This window comes from Cebidichthys violaceus, unplaced genomic scaffold (assembly GCF_023349555.1).
Source record: "Cebidichthys violaceus isolate CVI_PGR_0920_01 unplaced genomic scaffold, fCebVio1.0.p SCAF_29, whole genome shotgun sequence".
Classification (NCBI taxonomy): Eukaryota; Metazoa; Chordata; class Actinopteri; order Perciformes; family Stichaeidae; genus Cebidichthys; species Cebidichthys violaceus.
In genome coordinates this window covers 4,163,494-4,185,606 of record NW_027176472.1, presented here as the reverse complement: position 1 = coordinate 4,185,606, position 22,113 = coordinate 4,163,494, and the positions used below count along the sequence as shown (strand labels likewise).

General features: G+C 43.8%; 3 protein-coding genes across 3 annotated transcripts; all 3 read right to left on the bottom strand.

Moving 5' to 3' along the window:
* Window positions 1–51: 51 nt before the first annotated feature.
* Window positions 52–3,759, bottom strand: LOC137880741 (deoxynucleotidyltransferase terminal-interacting protein 1). The gene is made up of 13 exons (XM_068722253.1): window positions 3,427–3,759; window positions 2,948–3,018; window positions 2,695–2,791; window positions 2,408–2,506; window positions 2,234–2,293; window positions 2,088–2,147; window positions 1,874–1,935; window positions 1,718–1,760; window positions 983–1,041; window positions 625–685; window positions 465–536; window positions 293–348; window positions 52–202 (listed from the first exon to the last, which is right to left on the bottom strand). The coding sequence occupies exons 1-13, from the start codon at window positions 3,499–3,501 to the stop codon at window positions 94–96; spliced, it is 924 nt and encodes a 307-aa protein (XP_068578354.1). The 5' UTR covers window positions 3,502–3,759; the 3' UTR covers window positions 52–93.
* Window positions 3,760–4,463: 704 nt separating this feature from the next.
* pcif1 (phosphorylated CTD interacting factor 1) lies at window positions 4,464–16,914 on the bottom strand. The gene is made up of 16 exons (XM_068722206.1): window positions 16,765–16,914; window positions 15,113–15,271; window positions 14,075–14,199; window positions 12,670–12,795; window positions 12,426–12,559; window positions 12,089–12,246; window positions 11,719–11,866; window positions 11,509–11,592; window positions 10,590–10,689; window positions 9,966–10,125; window positions 9,511–9,680; window positions 9,230–9,316; window positions 8,949–9,133; window positions 8,701–8,794; window positions 8,257–8,432; window positions 4,464–8,042 (listed from the first exon to the last, which is right to left on the bottom strand). Exons 2-16 carry the CDS (start codon window positions 15,237–15,239, stop codon window positions 7,601–7,603), a joined length of 2,316 nt encoding a protein of 771 aa, XP_068578307.1. The 5' UTR covers window positions 15,240–15,271; window positions 16,765–16,914; the 3' UTR covers window positions 4,464–7,600.
* A 1,493-nt stretch (window positions 16,915–18,407) lies between these two features.
* On the bottom strand, window positions 18,408–22,109 carry LOC137880586 (haloacid dehalogenase-like hydrolase domain-containing 5). Its single transcript, XM_068722003.1, has 8 exons — window positions 22,083–22,109; window positions 21,755–21,867; window positions 21,362–21,455; window positions 21,241–21,274; window positions 20,840–21,014; window positions 20,580–20,756; window positions 19,928–20,105; window positions 18,408–19,681 (listed from the first exon to the last, which is right to left on the bottom strand). The coding sequence occupies exons 1-8, from the start codon at window positions 22,107–22,109 to the stop codon at window positions 19,484–19,486; spliced, it is 996 nt and encodes a 331-aa protein (XP_068578104.1). The 3' UTR covers window positions 18,408–19,483.
* Window positions 22,110–22,113: the final 4 nt, after the last annotated feature.

Here is a 22,113-nt window from a genome sequence, read left to right as displayed (position 1 = left end):
GTGTGTGTGTGTGGTGGTGGTGGGGGGGGGGGGGGGGGGTGTCATGTGGTGTGTGTGTGTGTGTGTGTGTGTGTGTGTGGGGGGGGGGGGGGGTCAGGGGTCAGCATCTCTCTGACCCTCCATGGCTCTTTGCATCTTCTCCACCATCCACAGAGGAACTGAGAACGGCTTCAACTCGTCCATCTTGACGTCTGGACAGTCCCTGCACACACACACAGACACAGCTGTTACCACGGTAACCACACCTGTGGAGCTGGTTACCCTGGAGACAGAAGAGTGATGTCAGACTCACTTGTACTCATCACTGCGAGACAGGTCCTGGATGTCCTCCTCAATCAGCAGGTAGGCCTGAACACACACACACACACAAACACACACACACACACGCGCGTTGCAGTGATGCGTTCAGGAGCAGCAGTGCTCTGTAGGAGAGTTCAGTGTCGTAATGTTTGTGTTAATCTCACCATCTTCCCTCCTGTCGCTCTCATGTGGTGTCTCTCTGCCAGCCACTGCTTGTCCTTCGCATCTGCTGCATACTGAAACACACACGTCATTTAAAAGTGTAACACACACACACACACACACACACACACACACACACACACACACACACACACGGTTTACCTTAAACAGATCAGAGTGTTTGATGTAGATCCGTCCTCTGGTTCCGCCCATCCCCAGCGCCCTGCAGTGACATCACAACGACACATGATGACTTCCTGTTCAACTGTTACCGGACGGAGACAACGTGACCTGACTGACATGATGTTGACATGTTTACATGTTGTTGACGTGTTTACATGTTGTTGACATGATGTTTACATGATGTTGACATGATGTTGACATGTTCTTTATGTGATGTTTACATGCTGTTTACACGTTGTTGACGTGTTTACATGTTGTTGACATGTTGACGTGTTGTTGACATGATGTTTACATGTTGACGTGATGTTTACATGTTGTTTACATGTTGTTGACTCACTTGTTGGCTCTGGAGCCGAGAACAAACGTGCTGCTTTCATTCAGTCTGGCTGGATCCCACTGAAACACAAACACACATTACTCAGCAGGTCACTACTCAACTGATGAATGAATGAATTGATGGTTAGTTAGATGATGAAGATCAACTGCTGTAGGATGAAGTGGTGGAACACCTGTAATATCCAGGTGAGTGCTAACAGACTTCATCTGATCACCTTCTAACTCTGCTCGGTTTCACACATAGTGAGTGTGTGTGTGTGTGTGTGTGTGTGTGTGTGTGTGTGTGTGTGTGTGTGTGTGTGTGTGTGTGTGTGTGTGTGTGTGTGTGTGTGTGTTCGCCCGCTCAGACCGGTTACCTGCGTCATCAGATTTTATTCACTGAGCTTTGTAAGAAAGAGGGCGGGACATTCGACTTCTGACCAATCAGGTTCCGTCATGACGAACTGATTCTGAGAAGACTGTCAGTGAGCTCTTAACTCCTCTCCTAACTCCTCACTGAGGAGTTATTTATCCACTGCTCACCTTTGTGAGTCGACTATTTTTCATAAGTCTGTTTAGTTTATACGGAAGCTAGCTAGCTACAATGGTAGCAAAGGTAAAAATGTCCGCCGCTCTGATCGTCCTTTGAACGGTAATGTCTATTTAAAGCAGAGCAAACGTTGACGATCTCGTTAAACCCGATTTGTATAAAACACACCTGAGTTTCATGCGTGAGTGAACGTTGAAGCTGACTCACCTTGGGTCCTTCTCTCTTGATTGGATCAGACTTGAGCTTCACTCTGAGGACGGGACAGTCACAAAGGGGAGAGACGTGTTCAGGTGATCAGGTGATCAGGTGATCTACCTGCATACTGATGACGATGACGTCGTCGGTCTGCCGTCAGATACTCACTGAGTGGAGAAGGTGTGAGGTCGATCGGAGGAGGCCGCCACCGCGCCTGGACGAGCTCTTCTCTGTAGACACACGATGATCACAACTTTAATATATAAGATATAAGATATAAGATATACTATATACTGATACGAACGCTGCTTTGTTCATTGTGAGCCGTGATATTCAGGACTGACTGGTGCAGAAACACCTGACGGGTCGGAGGTCACCGTACCTTCTTGGGGACGGGGCTTCCTCTCTGACTGTAGTCTTCATCAGCAGCCGGTCTGGACCTCTGACGGGACACAAAGAACCGGATCAGAACTGGACCCGGGTTTAAAAACATGCTCCGGGGGTTCTCGCTGGTCGTCGGCCTCCTACCTTGATGGCGGCCTCTGACCGCCCCCGATTCACCTCCGCCTCTGGAAACAGCTGTTTGGCCTGGGGATGACATCATCGTAAGAGAAACCACGGTTACCACACAGAGGGCACACACACACACACACACACATGGCCGGCAGGGTCACGAGGTCGGCTGACAGGAAGTGACCTCACATGTTCCAGAACGTTCCTGCAGGCCTCTCTGATCAGCTGGTCGGTCTGAACGTCGTCGCCGACGTTCTCCTTCACGTTCTCCGACGCTTTCTCAAAGAACTGGAACCAACGCAACAACATGAGAACGTCACCGACACATCTGTTCACAGATCTGTTCACACATCTGTTCACAAACCACCCACGTCTTTCTTTTTCCCCGTTAAAGTGTGTTGTTTCCCGGGTGATGTTGTGACGTTGTGACGTTGTGATGTTGGACAATACAGATATGAATTGAATGGACCTCTGACCTTCTGGTACTTCCTGAACACAGCCATGATGTCCTCGTTGAAGCTGGGCTGAAGCACAGCCCTCAACAGGTCCATGGACACCTGAGGATCCGTGTAGCTACACACACACACACACACACACACACACACACACACACTTTACTTTTACTATCTTTCTTTACTGAACTCTGAATCAGTTCTGATGTTGTTTAAATTGGCCGTCAGGGTGGAAAACACCAGCAGGACCAGCAGAACCAGCAGAACCGGTACTGACCTGACTGACATGTGTGAGCGTCGTCCTCGTCTGTGTATCTGCCGGTGTTTGATCATCAGGTTCCACGGCTTCTACAGGGTGTAGATTAATCATCAATGAAACAAAACAAACATGAACTTCACATCAGAGAATCACTCTATGAAGTAAAACGTGTCGTCTACGTTTATTTAGTTTACAAACGTACAACACGTATCTTTATCAACTGATAAATTAATGTATTTTTGTACTCAAAACAATATTTACAGACAATCAATTAATGATGTGAAGCCATGACATCATCGGAGAGACGCTGTGACGTATTTGGAAGCACACAGCTCACGAGACATAACATAACTAATATAATACAAGTATAAAATATAGTTAATATCACATCACGTCATTTAAATAATAGAATATAATACTTTAAACTAGTTTAGTGAGTTCAGGTTCAGACTAGCAGCTAGCTTCGCATGTTAGCCTCCGTTGGCTGTGGTTCGTACCGGGCTCTGATCGGTCTGCTCCGGTCCGTCCTGCACCAGCCAGTCCCGGCCTCCCTCACTGCGGTGGGCTCCCATGGTCCGGTCCGGTTCTAAACGAGCTAACTCTGCTATGCTAGGCTAACAGCGGCTAAAGCTAACAGCGGTAGATGTATGTACCGGATGTTACAAAGTCCCCGGATGTTACCCGGTTTGATACCGTAAAGGGTCACGCGCTGACAGACACCGAGTGGCTGAGAGATGTTTACTGATAAACCGATGATCGATAATCGATAATCGATAATCGACACACTTATTATTGTGTTACTGTGTTTCTTCCGCTAGTGTGAAGCTAGCAGTGATGTCAACCACCTTCCGGTCATTACTTCAGAATAAAAGCACAATTTTCACGAATCCGAAGACACATTTTAATAAAGGTGTTTTATTAATATTACTATTTGATACTTCAAGCTATTGATATGTGGATACATTAATCTCAATTTAGAAGTTTCTTTGAAATAATTACGTCTTTATCATGAAGTGATTTAAAAAATATGTATTTCTATGTTTATATATATATAATATAAATAATTAATAATATATATATACACATTTATATATATTATATAGCATTAATAATTAATATACATTATATTATATATATATATTTATATATAAAGGTTTAATTAATCTGTGATGGAGTTTTGCATAACTAATAAATACAAACTAGGAGATCTTTAACTTTTGATTATAAGATATAGAATTATTAGTTCTGGAGATTTAGATCAGAGCTGTTTCTCTGGTTTATCAGATGATGTATAGAATATTTATTCATAATTACATTTATTCGGCACTTATTCCAGATCTCAAATATGAGAAAATAGTCTTACAAATGTAAGATAAGGAAGTTATTACAAAGAAAAATAATAAAGAAAAATAATATATTTTCGCAAATGAAATTATTTCATGTTCATTACTTCCTGTTTGTCCTGTGTCGTCAGGGCAACACCTGTAACGTCGTCACATGATCAGAGCGGGAGAAAGACAGCAGGACACGTGTGTTACTGGGTTGGATATGTTGTTTTTTACTGGGAGAGTGAAGCTGCACTTTGTTTGCAGGCAGGAATAAAAGGACAGACTGTATTTACATTCTCCAGCTGTGAGGACTACAAACATGGCCGCGTTTTCGCAGCTGTGCAGCATCACCGCGTGACATCACACTGACGGTCATTTCATGTTTAAACCAGACTTCAGTGGTTTCAAGCAAGACTATAAAGAAACGTATTCAGCAAAGACAAAACAACTGTGGGAGTCTTCTTGTAGTTATGACTTCTGTTTTGTAAGCTTGTAATCAGGAAGTATCTCTTAATTAAAGCTTGAAATCACCAATTATAATTACACTAAAACAATGTGTAACTTTGACCAGTTCTTTCTCAAAAGTAAGTTATAACATCTGTATCTCATAATTATAATTCATTTAATCTCACACTTGACCTTTATTTTGTAATTATGAGATGCAGATGTCACAAATACAAGAAATCTGTCATGAAACCTTTTCTCTAAATTAAGAAATGAAGTTCAATCAATGATGTGCTGAATATTAATTGCGTAGCTACACGACCTTCATCTAATGAACACGAGATCTTCACGTTGTAATTATCAGACACGGATCTCAAGAACAAGAAGACAAAATGTTTTGGGATAAAAATCTCAAATTACAACAGTTATCTTGTGATTAAAGTTTATCGTAATTACAAGACTTATATTTTGTAATTATTTTATACAAATCGTAAAAATTAGCTTTCTTGAAATTATGAAATGCAGAAGTCATAAAGACCAGAAAAACTAATTAAATTAATTGTAATTACGAGAGACAAATCACGAGAGAACAATGTATCTTAATTACAATAAAACATTTCCTATTTCCACCAAAAAAGGGTTTTCTGGCTTTACAAAAAATATTAAAAGGGACAGTCCAACATTAGCCTAGCTTAGCACAATGACTGGAAGCAGAGGGAAACTGTTAGCTTGGCGCCACGAAAAAACTAAAACAAATCCACCTTCCAACAACTCAAACACAATACACCAAGAATGTTGGACTGTTCCTTGAAAAGAAAACTTTAAACAACTAAAACTAGAAAGTTGAAGGAACATCTTGTGAAGCGGCGACGCCATGCAGCCCAAAAACTCTGCCTGAAAAACACATTCAGGATTTACGAACATCATTTAGAGTCCAAACGGTTTCATGCACAACAAAAAAACCCAAAATAACCTAAAAAAAGAAACAAACAAACAAGTTACTGAAAAGAGAACAGCTGAGAATTATAAAAATAATGTGGAGTATTCTGCTGGTTAGACTTCAGCATTACTGATGCATACACACGTCTACTTTGACATACAAGATATAGATTTTCTTAATAACACTTTGGTTTAGTTTAAAACAAACTATCATAAGCTGTATAATACAGATCTCCATATCTTCTTCTTTTTTTTTTTTTAAATGTTAAATTAAATCAAAAAAAAAAGAAAAAAAAAAAAGAACAATTTAAATTTTGTTTTGTTTTTTTAAATCAATTCAAACAGCAGATGAGGAAAAAAATAACATCAACAGACTTCATATCAGTTTATAACTCTGTACAGTATCTACACAGCCGGAGACAGACGCCCCGATAGGACGACTCATCAGCCAATCAGAGAACAGACTGGATGTGTAAGAAGAACTGGATACGAGACAATTTATGCCCGAGTGGCCACTTGGCGGTACTGCAGTCCCCACCCCACCCCAAAAAAAAAAGAGCTTCTTTTTCCCTCCCATAGAGTCTATGGGAAGACAAAAAACAAGCCATAGACCATCTTAAAAACCTCAAACTTGCAACTCCATCAACATATTTTGAATTTATAAAACTTTTCTTCAAGCTGAGAAATGCGATTTAAAAAATCTGTGACATCACTATGTAAAGTATATGGGCGGAGCTGGGCGTTGGGGGCGGAGCAAACCACGGAAGCTAGGATCTAAAAATGCGACGTCTTGGTGTCCGATGTCCAGTTCTCGTTAAACATCCACGGTGTCGAGTTACGAAGTGTGAGGAGTCGCTGGTTCCTCGAGTATTCTTCATTATTAAATGCTTTCTTTAGAAGATCTGCTCGTAAACACGTTCATGTTCACTAAAACCAAACCAGGTAGCAAGTTCATGTTGTGCAAAATTCAGAGTATTAAACTTAAAACAAATATATTTTGACAAAAAATAAGTCATAAAAAATAAAATAAAAAGTTGTATTTCAAGAAAAATGTTGAGGAAAAAAAACTTCCAGAAAAGATCAGAATACATTTTTTTTTTTTTAGAAAGTTGACATGACAAGAAAAATATTTTGAGGATGAATAAGAGGAGAAAAATATGCCGCTTTATGTGGTAAACAGGGTTCCGTCTCTGAAAACATAACAAGGAACCCTGAATTAACTTCTCACACTTCACAACTCACCTGGTGACAAACACACCTGGTCCAACACCTGTCACATGACACCACAGGAAGTCCGACGGGACCTCTGAGGAGTTGTCCGTCATCGTCGACCAGTTCCAAGTCCAGGTTCTGACTCCCGCCTCCTTCCACAAGTAAAGATGAACTCACCGCTGACGCTCCGCCTACTCCTGGCCGATGAGTTTCCCCCCACAATGCACCTTGGGAGGGTCCATCCTGTGACGGACGTGCACCGAGTACAGAGGAGGCGGGGCCTGAAGATTCTTTCCGACTCAATGAGGAAAGACGAGTCCAATAGAAACGATAGCTGCCTTGTCAACCAATCACCAAGCCCTGTCGGTGTGGGGGACCAATCAGAAGTCTTCCAGTGACGTCACAGATGACGTCACAGGTGAATGAAAAAAGTTTTTTATTTTTTTTAAAATTTATTTATTTATTTTTTATTGCTGGAGCTCAACTACATCTTCTAACTGGCTGCGAATGAAAAAGCTCCAGAAGCTCTGATGTCAGAGCTTCGACCAATCAGAAGAGCTGATGTGTGAGGGGAGACGGTGAGAGCCGACGGGAAGGATTAACTCTGGTCCAGAACGGCATTGTGGGTAAGTGGACAGATGCTACAGGTGCTGGTGAGGGACAATCTGAAGAGACGAGACGACGATCAAAAAACAGAGAAACTTTACACAGGCGAGGGGGCGTGGTCATACTACAAGCCCCGCCCCCATTACACGGCAGCCATCTTTTCTTGAGGACTGGTGTTGCTACTGCTGCTGCTACTACTAGTACTACTGCTGTTGTTTGTAGTGGTGGTGGTGGTGGTGGTGGTGTTGTTTGTGTTGTTGTTGCTGCTGCTGCTGCTGCTGCTGTTGTTGGTGGTCGTGGGGGTGGTGGTTGAGTTGTTGGTGTTGTTGTTATCGTCAGAACCACCAGGGGACATCACCCCGCTCTGCGTCCTATCAGCGGCCTTGGGGGCGGAGTCTTTGTCTCCAGGGGTAATGGGGGCGGGGCCAGGAGAGGACAGGGAGGCGGGGCGAGAGGGGGAGGGGCGGTACGCTGCCATCAGCTCGGCCAGACGCTCCGGAGTCGGCGCCCACTTCGCAAAACCGGCGTCATTCTGAAGGAAGATTACCACAGTACCGTGTACCGCCCGGTAGTACATGTCATCTCTGGAAGTACACACAGATACACAAGAGTTCAGATGGAGTAAATCTACTCCCAGCAGGGACATACATGAGAAAACATACAGAGCAGTATCCAACATGTTGTGAATCTGCTAAACCTGAACTAAATCTGCCAACTATCCTTCCTTCCCTCCCTCCTTCCCTCCATCTCTCCATCTCTCTCTCGATCAATACATGTGGTACAGTGCAGTAATAGTACCTCTTGCAGATGTGTTGACTCCCAGAGCGATACTCGTGTTCGAAGGCCGGGATGTTCAGCTGGTGACGGAGGAATCGACTTGCCTCCATGCGGGTCAGAGCCGGGGTCACGGGGTCACGCCACTCGGGGACGAAGACAATGAAGGACAGCGGCTCAGAGGACTTGTTCAAAAGCTCCTGGTAGACAGAGACAGACCATAATATGTTTGACCTTCACACAAGACCAGTGTAGACCAAAGCGCACCCCGTACAGCACCCCCCTGGTTTTAAGACCCAGTCCCAAACCAGTATGGACCGGTATGATGCAAGCTGATCTAGACCAGGGCAGCCTGGTGCCGGTAAAGGTTAGTACACACTGGCACAGACCAGAACTAGCTGGTACAGACTGGTTCAAACCAGGACGGGCCAGTACGGTACGAACTAGTGTGCAAAATATTGGACGGACCTCGAAGTGTGTCACCATGGTGTCCATCAGCTCTTCACAGAACGGAGGGTTGGCTTCAAACGAGCCGCTGACTGGACAAAAAGACAGGAACGGCCTGAAAACAAACAAACAAACAAACACACTGCGCTTTAACAATGGGATTCACGATGGAGTACCAAACCCGACGTCCAATGATCATACTCCAGAGAAGGAGCAGAACCTCTCGGGTACAGACAGGCAGAGTTTAGAGGCGTTAACACCCGTCTCACCCTCTGGATCCGAAGAAGCCGTCGATGTCGGGGAAGGCGGAGCCGTACTGTTTGAAGTAGCAGTTGAGCGGCGAAGCGAAACACTCGAAGGAAACGCCAAACTGTCGAATCAACGCCTCGAACACCGGCACCGGCAGAGCCCCCTGCAGACCCGTCCCCTCGTTAACGCCGCTGCCAAACATCACCTGGACACACACACACACACACAACTCATTAACTCACCAATTACCAGAGTCGTTACCAAACACATACCCTGATTGGTTAACGGAGGGTCAGCTGACCTGGTATCTCTTGAGGAGGCACCAGACTCTGGACAGGAACTTCTCAAAGCGAGGATCGTCTATACAGCTGTACCTGTACAACAACTCCTGGAGACACAGACACACAACATGTCAACAGTCTCTCACACAACACCCACATTAAGCGAGCGTACATATTATTGTTTACTTTATGAATCGTTATCTTGTTCTCTCTCCGTTTAACCACATTGGTACTTTGACAATATTGGCCAATGAAGCCTGACAGGAAGACGAGTGGGATTCATCTTAAAATCGGCACTGACCAGTTTGCTGAAGTGGCCTCTGTTGACTTTGACCATCTCCCCTCTGAAGCGTAGACAAGCCACGTCGTTCTCAAAGTGCAGCTCGACTCGGGGGAGGGGCGGCGAGGGCAGCGCCAGACGCACCGGGTAACAGTAGACCAACCGGGACTGCTGGGGGGACGCACTGGCCTCTGGACAAACAACAACACACCGTGAATGATCTCCGTCCAGATGAGCGTTTCAGCATCGTTCATGCGCACGTGTAGCAGTAGTAGCATTACAACAGCTGCCAGCGTAAACAACAAGGTCAGCAACACTTTGAGGGTGATGTTTGTTTACGTCCGGAAAAAAGGGGCGGGGCGAATCAGGCTGATGAGACCCAATCAAGAAGCGAACTTATGCGTTTCAAAACGTAGTGGTGTGGCTGTAGCCTCAGGTGTGTAGGAGTGTGTGTGTGTGTGTGTGTGTGTGTGTACCTGTGGGGGGGTCCTGCAGCAGACTCAGATGTGTCTGTCTCATCCGGCGGCTGTACTCTGCAGACAGCTGGTAGATCTTGGAGCAGATTCCCTCCACAGAGTCTTTGGCGACGGCGGTGAGGTGAGGACCACACTGCTGTCTCAGGTGCTCCAGACGGTCCTACACACACACACACACACACACACACACACACACACACACACACACACACACACACACACACACACACACACACACACACACACAGTGAGCTTGTCTTTATGGTCTGTTTGACTCTAAATGGAGCATAATGTACTAAATGAACATCATGCTGTATTGAAGAAGACTGTAAACTAGAGATTGAGACCATAAACTCATGTTTACAATGTTTACTGAGGGAATAAATCAAGAGAGAAGTAGAGTCATTTTAGACTAGACTTCTATACAACCAGAGGAGTCGCCCCCTGCTGGACACTAGAGAGAATGCAGGTTTTAAGACACATCATTGGCTTCACTCGACAGAACCGGAGGTTGCCGCCTGTTTAGATTCAGGTAAATTCACGACCTTGTGCTCGTCATGAAACCGCCTGAGACGAGACATCTTGAGAAGAACGCATACAGTATGAATCAGGGTCAAAGGTTACCATGTAGTCCTCTTTGCTGGCGGAGTGATCTCGGCGCAGCCAGCTCATGGTGTCTTCAGCGTTCCACTTCACCACCTTCCTGCTCTCTGGACTCGCATTCCTGCACAGATCAAAAAGGTTAATATAGCAGCAAACACCTATTAGCTTTGTAAACATATAGTGGGGTTGATTGCTTGATGCGCCAAAATTGAATATTGTATACATTTGAGAAAATAAATTGTGATTTAAGGCTCTAGCGAACTACAATATCAGCTAAGCCTCTCAAAGATGGAGAGAAAAAAATGTTCAAATCTGCTAACCTCTGAAGCCGAAACTATTACAGACAAAGACATGGCCTGCAGTTGGGCTCATTTTCTGTAATCAGTGTAGCACGCTGGCATTAGCACGCTAACTAGCCAACGTCTGGCTACTTAGCTAGCTTGCTGATTACGCCATGCTTTCATGCTACCTGGTTACAGAAAATGAGCCCAACATTGGGCTGGTGTCTAATGGTCCCGCTGCCTCACTCCTCAACCACTATGAGGCTACTTTGCTGGGAGGAGGGCAGGCAGGAGCTTCTGAGTCTAGCTAGCTAACTAGTTAGCTCTGGAGATGGGCAAGCTAGCTAGCTAGCTAGCCAGCTCTGGAGATGGGCAAGCTAGCAAGCTAACTAGCCCACTCTGGAGATGGGCAAGCTAGCTAGCTAACTAGCCAGTCGTACTCTCTGGGGCTCCAGTGTGGTCAACAAAACTTGCTAGCCAGCGTTAAGTAACGTGTTCCTAGAATTATTCTGCCTCTACCAACACTACGCCCACAAAAATACTTAATCACGTCTACCAACGGAAAAAAGGGGTCCATAGAGCTCCTTTAAAAAAAGGTTAGAGCTCCCTGGTGAGGTCATCATCAGGATGAAGCTCTGGTTGATCCGTTGTTAACCTACCTGGAGTCAATCATCTTCTTGGCAGCTTCAGCGTATTTAAACAGCAGCTTCCGGGCCTCCTCTTTGTACTTGATGCGTGCCAACCTTTAGACACAAGACACACAAATAACAACACATCATCACTATGAAAATAAATCATAACGGGTAAGATGAAACATTTACATAACAGACGGTTTGAAGTAACAGACAGACAGACAGACAGACAGGTACCTGATGGGAATGTCGTTCATGATCTCTCTGAACATGGACGGGGATACGACGGGGTCGCAGTCACTCGGCAGTAAGGGGTCGTGGCCTTTGTCGATCACTTTCCTCTCCAGCAGCCAACGGTTGAACGACTCCCGGGGCGGATCAATACCTGAACCGCAGGCAGACAGACTTACAACTTGTTCACAGGCAGTTCAGAAGGTAACAGCAAAACAGCAGCTTTCTCAGAGTTTATTTTTTCCTCAGTTTGTGTCATGTTTAATTGGGAAGGTGAGTCCAAACATGCGTGACTATTGTTGGCTGATTTCTGGAATGTCCTCCCGGAGAACCTGTTTTGTGAGTCAGCGGTGATTCATGCAGCGTGTGCAGCTACCTTCTCTCTGGTGACACAGCTCGTGGTAGTGTTGCCGAAGTTTGGTGACCAGCTGAGCTCTCAGCAGCTCGATCTCAGGGTGGGGGGGCAGCAGGTGGTTGGCGGGGGGGTGCTCTCTGATCACCGCGTTGGTCTGGGCATCCAGATCCCAGTAGATACTAAAAAAAAACCCAACAATAAACAACTTTAACAACATAAAGATTAAATCTAATAATTATAACAATATATATAGAATAATTTTTTTTGGGATTGTTTTGTCAGCCAGCCCGACTCCAAAACGCCATCAACTGAGAAGCTAAGGATGCTAGCAGGGAGGGGGCGTGGCCTCAGCACTCACACAGCTGGCCTGTAAACAGCGGGGGCGGGGCTTGGCGTTGTGGGCGTGGCTGGTTGGGCCGGTTTGTCCTCAGGGGCGGAGTTCCAGGGTTTGACCCCGGGGGTGCTGGGAGAGATGGGGGTGGTGGGCTCCATCTGGAAATTTAAAAAAGTAAATTAGAGGACTCAGTTTCCCACAATCCACTGCAAACCGGTCACTCGTTTAACTGCCACGAACCGATCCCAGACCGTTTTTTTTTTCATACCTTGGCTCTTTTGATGCTGTTAGGCCCCGCCCCCTGCTCCTCAGAGCGCCTCCTCTTCCTCTGACCATTACCTAGATTACTGTCTCCACCCTCTGCTGGAGCCGCATTCAGACCTAAAGGATCAGACTGCAGACAGACAGACAGACAGACAGACACACACGGTATTTTGTAAAATTCTGGCGGTTTCACGAAATTTATTTTATCGCCAACCAGCTGGCGTCTCTTCCAGCTTCCTTCACCTACATTCCCCTGGGTCCTAAGTCCCTCCATGTACAGCTTCTTATCACCCTCTATGTACCAACGTACATTTATAACTAACACCACACATATTACACTCTAATCAGCGTTGCATATGCGTCTAAACAAAATACCCAAAAAAGCAAAAAAAAAAGAAGCTTAAATAATGAATCTTCTTTTTTTTTGCTTTTTTAGGTATTTTTTTGAGTTTTAAAGTGTTTTTGTTCGTAATATGTATAATAAGCATTGAATTTAGTTATCGCTACTGAGAATTTAACAAACTTAAAAACATGATGTAGATAGGTTTGCAATTTTCAAAGTGTATATTTCAGATTGCATCTATGAACACAAATAACTCACATTTTACATTACAGTCATCTTGCTCAAGGACATATTGACATGAGTCTAGCGGAGCAGGAGCCGGGGATCGAACCACCGACCCTCTGATTGAAAGGCGGCCCTGCTCTCCACTTATCCACCCCTCACGTGTTCTACTGAGGTGACGTAAGTTGCTTGTGTTTCCACCAGCGGCATCAACAGTGGCTCCAAACTCGCAAAACGTCGGATTTTTTTAAAAACCAAAACACGTCCAATCAGCAGACACAGCTGCTCTCTTGGGCACAGACTCTATTGGTGCATCTCCGGTGTCTCTTTGTTCCTCCTGCATCGCTCTGTTCTGTTCTTTAATGTAACGTTACTGTAGCGAAAGGAGCCTCTCTCAGCTGTTAGCAGACTAGCTAACGGGCTAGCTAGCGAGCTGTACCCAGCATGCCGTTCGGCGGTGAAATTTTATAAATGTACAATTATTAGTGTTACAAATTGTTTATGTGTCACAAACTGTTGTGTCGTGGTGTTTTGCCCTGTTAAAGAGCGTTAGTTGAGGGTTGTTAATTGTTGTGTTGTAAAGTTATTACCGTGATTAAGGTTCCCTCTCAATACACTTAAGACAACTAACTCCGACCGTAGCTCTCATAGCGGTAAACAATATATTTAGCTGCCTGTTGAAGAGTGACAGGAGTTGTTTCGGCTATGCGGTGTGTGAAAAATGTATATCATGCGGAAAATTAAAACCGGTATAACCGGTACACCGCCCAGCACCAGTTGAAATGACTGCATGCACTTGTTCTTTCACCTCAAACATTAAAAAGGAAACAGTGACATGACTCACGATGACATCATGCTGACCGAGCACCGGGACCTCCCACAGGCTCTGATTGGTGAATCTGTTGAAATAATACGGTCGGTTCTCCCTCCGAGACCAGCACTTAGACCACCCAGCCTGGACCAGTTCATCTATCAGACAGACAGATCAGAGAGAGAGAGACAGAGAGACAGGTCAGAGAGACAGACCAGAGAGACAGACCAGCATTTACACCAGGGGTCACTAATGGGCGGACCGCGGTCCGGATCCAGACCCAGACGCCGTTGTATCCGGACCCTGGAACTAAAACTGATAGATAATTGAGAATTACTACATTTTGACGAAGCGCCTATATTTTAACCGGCGCAGCTTTTCTAGCCTTTACGGTACTCGGTCAGTGATCCTGGAAACAAACCAACCAATTACATGCGTTGTAAATCACATCACATGATGCAGCTCAGTCAATCAAATATGGGTATTCTGACACGTTTCCTGACTGGAGTGAGATGTAGACACACAGGGCTGAGACGAGGAAAGAGAACGAGGGGCAGGAGAATAATTACGTGAGTCAGAGAAGTTGTTTCACATGAAGTTCTCCAAAGAGAGAGAAGTGGTCAGAGAGACCAGAGAGACCAGAGTCTTTAACCAACAATGAACAGGCTCTTATGGGTTAATTCTTCCCACGGACAGTTTAAAACCAGTGTGTCTCATATGTTCAGAGACCGTGACGATTATTAAGAGGAAATGGTGCATAGTTACGATATATTTTCACCTCAGGTTGACAGTAGACCATCTCAAGGTGTCACTCAGAGAGAACCAGGACATTCTGATGTAGCATTTCAAAATTAAAGCCCATCAAAATCGCATTCATGAGCTAACTTCAAATCACAAATTGTCTCATGCATGAGATTATGAAGGCCTTTTATTTTGAAATGCTACATCGGAATGTCCTGGTTCTCTCAGAGAAACCTTGAGGTGGTCTGCTATCAACCTGAGGTGAAATGATTTTGTAACTATGCACCATTTCCTCTTAGGAACGAGGAAGAGAGACAGACAGACGTGTACCTGGGAGCTCAGGTGGTTTGGAGGTGGTGGACGGAGAAAGGGGCGGTTCCTGAGAGGAGGCGGAGCCAGAGGGAGACGGCATGATGGCCGCCTCCCCTTTCACCGATCCCTGACTGTCATTGGACATCTCAGCTGTTCGTCAGAATGACATCGACCTGCCTGGACAGGAAGACACACTTTAACATCTCTCAAAATAAAAACACTGGATTTATAATTTACGATACAAGAACTAAAGAATGAGAAGACATATGGTTTCTTTTGTACATAAAGCCGTCACATGATCAATAATCATTAATATCGCTGGGTTCTGCTCCAGACACTCCTGTGCAACGCTTTCAGATTGTCTTCATTTGATTGAATATTTTCCATTTAACTCAACATGCTATAGTGCTGCTTACATGTAAACTCACATACTTAGTTATTTAGCTTGTTATTATTAATCAGGGTTATTCAGGGATTCATGATTTTGTTTATTAAAATGACACGTTGGAGAAACTGAGACATTTTGGGCTTTTGTATCTTGAAAAACGTCTTTTTTCCTTATCAAAACAATTATTACAAGAAGTGTATTGTTGTAAAACTTGATTTAATGAGAAACATTGCACTGATGATGTGTACTGTTGTTATAAAACTCTTCTTGGTATAATAACAAACTTAAATCATCTGAAACACTTCACACTGGTCGATAGGAAATCAACTGAGGGAAAATCTGATCAAATGACAGACACAGTCTTCCGGTAATGAGGATTATCTGCTTTTATAGTAAACAGATTATCTTTTATTTTGAAAAACCGACGGGACATTTTCGTCCGTTTGTGACATTTTATAGGTCGAAAGGTTCGTAGATTAACGAGATAAAACAGATGAATTATAATACAGCCTACAGATAAATCGATTCATAAGGAAAATAATCACTGAATGACGAATCTAAAATAGTGACGGACAGACAGATTGACGTGAGCACGCAAATCACGGACCGTCAGAATGTGGCGGCAAACGGACCGATATCAGTTTTAAATCTGACTTTTTATTTATTTTTAAAATAATCAATATGTAAAAAGGTAACATCTTGTCTGTGCAAATTCAGTAAAAAATGAAAGCGGCTGCGTGAATTAATTAAATAATTCCCGATGTTTTCCTTCTCATACGCAGGAACGAGCGCTGTGGTGGTAACACGCATGCGCAGCCTGGCAGGCTTTTCCAAACAAACACGGAGGAGGAGAAGAAGAGGAGGGGGGGTGAAAAAGGAAAGGGGGGGTGAGGAAGGAGGACAACACAAAAGCTGCGGCAGAAGACACGGACACACCGGCTCTCAGTGACGGTCCACAGCGGGTCCGAACCGGGCTAAAGTGACTTAAAAACACAGAGAGGCGAACGGGGACGTCTTTTTAAGTCCCGTCCCGCCATTAACGGCCATTTTACGCTGCCCGCCCGGTCTCCGCGCAAAAGCGACAGCTGCTGTTTAAGGCGCCACTTCAGACAAGATGGCGGACACGCCCCTGCCACAGCGCTGCGCGTCCTGCACATCATTTCTGGTCTTAACTACAAACTCAGCCGCCCTGCGCGCGGGTTATACGGCTCATCTGAAGGCCGAAACCTTCCGCCGCGTGTCGGTCTCGTCGGAGCGGCTCCGCACGGCCGCCTGCCCTTACCTTGACTGGTTAAATTGCGGAGAGTCGTAGGTTCTGTCCGTTTGTTTCGGGTCCTCCGCTCCGCTCCCTCCCCGCCTGCTCAGACATCTTTACAGGGACCCGGAGTGAGCCACTGCGCCTGCGCAGCTGGTGTCCCGCTTCCTGTTACGATACGTCCTGCTCCCGCCGCCATTTTGAGCAGGTCACTCCTTCCCGTAGCTTCTACGTTTGATACAAAATAAAAATGTTCATAAATTATTTCTTTGATGGAATATTGTTAACGGTCTCATACTATAAAAGCTTAATTTTTCTTGTCTTTTTATTTATTACAAAACAGGTCTAAAAGCTTTATATATAATTTTAAAGTATCAAAACACATAGAGAAATACACACATTTCAATTCACTGTGGCTTTATTGCCATAAACGTTTCAGTAAAAAAAGTTTCCAAAGCATCAAAATAAAGAAAGTACACAATAATAATAATATGAATATTATCACAACATAAACATCACATTACAATTGTTATGTAATAATATATATTTACAGTATTACAATTACATTTCTACAAACTGTCCCTCACGTTGTGGCATGTTGATACAAATTGGGCAGCAAGATACATTATATATTTTTAGAACCAGATAACATTCTGATCTATACTTTTAGCTTTTAGTTTCTTCCAATGTTTACAATCTTTACATTGTGTTATAATGTAGTTTTACTCTGATCGGTGTTGTTGTTGAAACCCAAAATACAAGAATGAAACTGGAAATTATGCTTTCAGAAAGTTTTCATAACGTCAAATGAAATAAAACAGAATATATATACACAGATAGATCTTATAAATATTTTTAAATAATCTTATAACTTTTTTTAATCTCAACCTTTAAAGGATAAGTGATGAGGTTGCAGATTGCATCCAACTCAACTTTCAACCTTTCCAAACATGTTGGAGAGCAAAGGTTTCCTTCAGGAAGAATAAACAAAAGCCACTGTTTGGTTTGTCCTTTCTGGGCTACTGTAGAAACATGGGGAACATGTCCTTATAATTGAACATTTGATCAGATCGTCACTGGCAGACAAATATATAGTTTTATAGAAATTGGTTGAACTGTGATGTAAAAACACTGGATTAATTTAAACGTTGTGTCTCTAATAAAGAACAAATCAATATTCTATATAGAATATATTTTATTTAAAACAAACACAAAGCACAATTAACTATACACTTCCCTGTAACAAACATAAAATGTCATATTTGTAATATATTGTGTGTTTATGTGTTTTTACTCTCTCGCCTCTGTCTTTATGTCTTTATGTATTTATTCATTCCTATTTGTTTTCCAATCATTTATATCAACGTGTGGTTTTGTTTCTGGTCCAGTCCCCAGATGGTGCCGTTGCTGTTTGTATAACATTTTATAATATTACAATTAAGTAAATTGTATATAATGTGTGTGTGTGTGTGTGTGTGTGTGTGTGTGTGTGTGTGTGTGTGTGTTTGAAACAAGTCCAGAATTCAAACTGCAGACATATTTGTTTATTTACTGTAATATTATTTTAACAATCTGAGGAGAATGAATTCAAGTATAATTTATTTTTACAGGTTTTCAGAATTTTTTTTTATTTTTTATTCCAGTAAAACATAAAGTATGAAAGTATTCAGGTGTTTACAATCGACATAATATTACACAATAAATTAGATATCTGACATTAATCAGCTCAGATGTTGAGAGCACCAACAACGATTAGTGAGATTATTAGTTTATTAAACGTTGAAAGGTCACAGGTGAATGTTTGTAAACTCAGTAGATGTAAAGATATTTCTATTTGTTCAAGCTTTCCCATATTTTATATTATTACAGCTGTGTTTTACGATAACATAATTAATTATCTGTTCATACAGCAGACAACACTTATATAGAAATAGAATGAGAATAACTGGAATTAAAACTTTTACAGACTTCTCTTTCCCACTGCAAGTCTATGGGGGAAAAGTCTTTTGCATCATGTATGAGACCCGGAAGATTTAAATTCATGGTTTGGCCAATATTTAAAATTTGCTTTACCTTAGCAAACGGGACACACAAAAATGGCCACCGCTCTGAACATTCTGCTATGTTGATTTGAATGGGAATGTCAGACATTTTCACTTCAACATGTACTGTTAGGGTACTGTTAGCCACTAGCCAAGCTAACGCCCAGCTAATTAGCTTGCTAGCGGCCAGTTAGCTTAGCTTTATTTGCCCTTTCCGGTAACGTTTCATTGAACAATATGATGAACAGAATTTGAGAACACAACAGTGGGGAGAAAGGAGAAAGAAGCTCTGGGAGTTAAAGTCACTGACTACCTCTAGCTCGCAAGTTAGCGGTTAGCTCGCCACCTCGGTACAGCAGTTCTAGGTCTGCGAGGGGCGCTATACATCACGAATGTCTTAATATTTAACCTGCTTTATGGTCTGTTTGACTCTAAATGGAGCATAATGTACTAAATGAACATCATGCTGTAGTGAAGAAGACTGTAAACTAGAGATTGAGACCATAAACTCATGTTTACAATGTTTACTGAGGGAATAAATCAAGAGAGAAGTAGAGTCATTTTAGACTAGACTTCTATACAACCAGAGGAGTCGCCCCCTGGTGGACACTAGAGAGAATGCAGCTTTAAGACACTTCTGCATTGGCTTCACTCGGCAGAACGGGAGGGTGCAGCCTGGTAGAGGCCCATAAAGAGGTCAAATGTCAGGTGTCAGAGGTAACAGAGCACTCCTGCTGCAGCAGCAGGTCGACTGCGGCCTCCACGTCCTCCACCACGTGATTTGGCTCCACCAGCTCGAGCTCCAGCGCCAGGTCTCTGTGACCGTGGAACACAGTTTCCGTGACCGCGTTGCTGCGGTCGCAAGGCAGCGGGGAACGAGGGTTATAGACACCTGTGCACACCTGTGGACAGGTAGAGCAGCTCTGTGTTAGTGACAGACTTTATTACAACATGCTGTTATCAGAGGGTCAGTGTGAACTCCGCAAATTATGACTGTTCTTGTGTCAGACTTCAATTTACTGATGCTGCTATGATTCCATTGTGATGTCACCGTGTACCCAAATCTCAAAAATTAACGTGGTGATTTTTAAGTTATTGTTACTCGTAACTAAATAAATAAGACGAGTTGAAAACATTCCTTGACCCACCAGTATGGAGCGACACTGAGCAGCAGCAGACACCAGCTCCTCCTCCGGCATCGCAATCGTCACTTGACTCCCCGTTCCCTGGGCAACAAGCTTGGTCGTGGTCGTCATAGCAGCATGCTGCTCACCCAGGTAGCGGTTGTACAGATTAGCACCGTAGATATCGGTCATCAGGTTGTCGCTAGGAAAGAAGAAGAAGATTTGGTTTTGGATGGTTGGGTTACTGGATGACATTGATGGTGTTATGGACGGTTTAGTTACCCAACAGCGTAGATGGTGTTATGGACGGTTTAGTTACCAACAGCGTAGATGGTGTTAGGGACAGTTAGGGTACCCAACGGCATAGATGGTGTTATGGACGGTGGACTTAGCTGATGGCGTAGTTGGTGTTATGGACAGTCTAGGTACCCAATGGCATAGATTATGTTATGGATGGTTTAGTTATTTAACAGCGGAGACGTGTATATGGTGTTATGGACAGTTTAGTTACTACCCCAAGTTATCCAATGGTATAGATGTTGTTATGGATGGTCTAGGTACCCAATGGCGTAGGTTGTGTTATGGACTGTTTAGTAACCCGACGGTGTAGATGGTGGCATGGATACCCGACGGCTTAGTTGGTGTGTCGATGTTGGTGTTATGGACGGTTTGTTACCCGATGGCATAGATGGTGGTGAGCTTTTGGTTGTGGTTCTGCAGTCTCAGCAAGTGCTCGGCGTACTGGTATGTCAGCAGGCTGGGTTTTCCCAGCAGGCCCTGGTACTGAAGCTCTCGACCCGTCATCTTCCTGTAGACAGACTCCAGACAAAGCAGGAACATCCCGTGACCGAACCTACGGCAACAAAGCAGGGTCAAAACTGATCGACATTTTGGACGCTAACAGGTTAAACTAACTTCCTGTAGTGTGTTGTTTACCGTGGTGACGGGGCCTCAGCCATCCACATCAGGTCGATGTTACAGGCAAGAACCGGCAACTGGGTCGGCACCTGAGGATCGTATACGCCACCTGGACTTCCATTGGTCAGGAGCACGTCAATCAGCAGCTGCAGGTTGGTCTCCCACCGGATTGGCTCTCCGAACAGGATGATAGCTATGGCAACACAGGAAGTCAGTCAGGAACAGTAAACAAAACAAGTAAACAAAATAAATTGATAGATAGGGCTAAGTGTCTTTATTCATTCTTCTTTTTCAGTTCAATTTTAGCTGGAACATGTAACACAACAATAAGAATATGAATTAGATCAATAAATATAAAGGAAATAAAAGCGTAATAATGTTACCATAAACAGTGTGTTGTGTATTTGCTGTGTAGTTACCTTCTATTTTTGGAAGAGTCTGCAGAGGAGACGACTGAAACAGAGAAAATACTGTTTGGATTACTGAGCTGCTGTCAGAGACCAAAGGTCACCTGTCACCTGTCACAGGTACGGTACTCACAGGTAGTTTGGGTCTCCTGTTGTGGTCCACCATGTCCAGCAGGGGGTGATGTTCTCTGAGCTGCTCGATGCTCACGACTTTCTGAAAACCCAAACTGATGGTACAGTTAAGACTTCAAACACAAGAAACATTTAGACTTTTTATACTCGCTGTGGCTCAGAATGTAAAACTTTAATCACAAAGACGAATCACTTGCTCAGTTGCAGTAAGTTTGGACTGTATTAATATCTTGTTCAAATGTGTAATAAAGTCTCCTTAATCTTATTTCACATGTTTCTTTAATGGACTTCTGAATGTGACTGAACACAAAGTCTCCTGGACTACAATACCCATGAGCCTCAGCTGCTGTAGCCACGGAGAAGAAGCCCGTCAGAGGTCAGATGTGAAGGATACATGTTGGCAATGTCCGTCACTGGTCCCTGTCCGGACACCAGGACGAATTTATCATGAAAACTCTTCAGCATTTGCAAAGGACTGTGGGAAAGAACCACCTGCTCCGGGGCGATCTACAGAGAGAGAAAGAGAGAGAAAGAAAGAGAAAGAGAAAGAGAGAGAAAGAGAAAGAGAGAAAAAGAAATAGAAAGAGAGAGAAAGAGAAAGAGAAGGAGAAAGAAAGAGAAAGAGAGCACACAAAATATAAAATCTTGTGGGCATCACCTACGTCCAATCGTCACCACCTACGTCCCGTCGTTGTCTCCTACATCCTATCGTCACCACCTACGTCCCGTCGTCGTCTCCTACGTCCCATCGTC

Bases quoted from the DNA above. Each gene is read 5' to 3' on its own strand.
- LOC137880741 (XM_068722253.1), bottom strand. From the start codon at position 3,501: ATGGGAGCCCACCGCAGTGAGGGAGGCCGGGACTGGCTGGTGCAGGAC. The intron at 2,792-2,947 runs GTCAGTACCGGT...GTGTGTGTGTAG, and splicing joins CGCTCACACATGTCAGTCAG to CTACACGGATCCTCAGGTGT. The intron at 686-982 runs GTGAGTCAACAA...ATGTCACTGCAG, and splicing joins CTCGGCTCCAGAGCCAACAA to GGCGCTGGGGATGGGCGGAA.
- pcif1 (XM_068722206.1), bottom strand. From the start codon at position 15,239: ATGTCCAATGACAGTCAGGGATCGGTGAAAGGGGAGGCGGCCATCATG. The intron at 14,200-15,112 runs GTACACGTCTGT...TCTGTCTGATAG, and splicing joins CAAACCACCTGAGCTCCCAG to ATGAACTGGTCCAGGCTGGG. The intron at 12,247-12,425 runs GTGAGTGCTGAG...GTTTTTTTTTAG, and splicing joins GCTGTTTACAGGCCAGCTGT to TATCTACTGGGATCTGGATG.
- LOC137880586 (XM_068722003.1), bottom strand. From the start codon at position 22,109: ATGGGACGTAGGAGACGACGACGGGAC. The intron at 21,275-21,361 runs GTGAGTACCGTA...TCTCTGTTTCAG, and splicing joins ACAGGAGACCCAAACTACCT to TCGTCTCCTCTGCAGACTCT. The intron at 20,757-20,839 runs GTAAACAACACA...TTGTTGCCGTAG, and splicing joins GCTGAGGCCCCGTCACCACG to GTTCGGTCACGGGATGTTCC.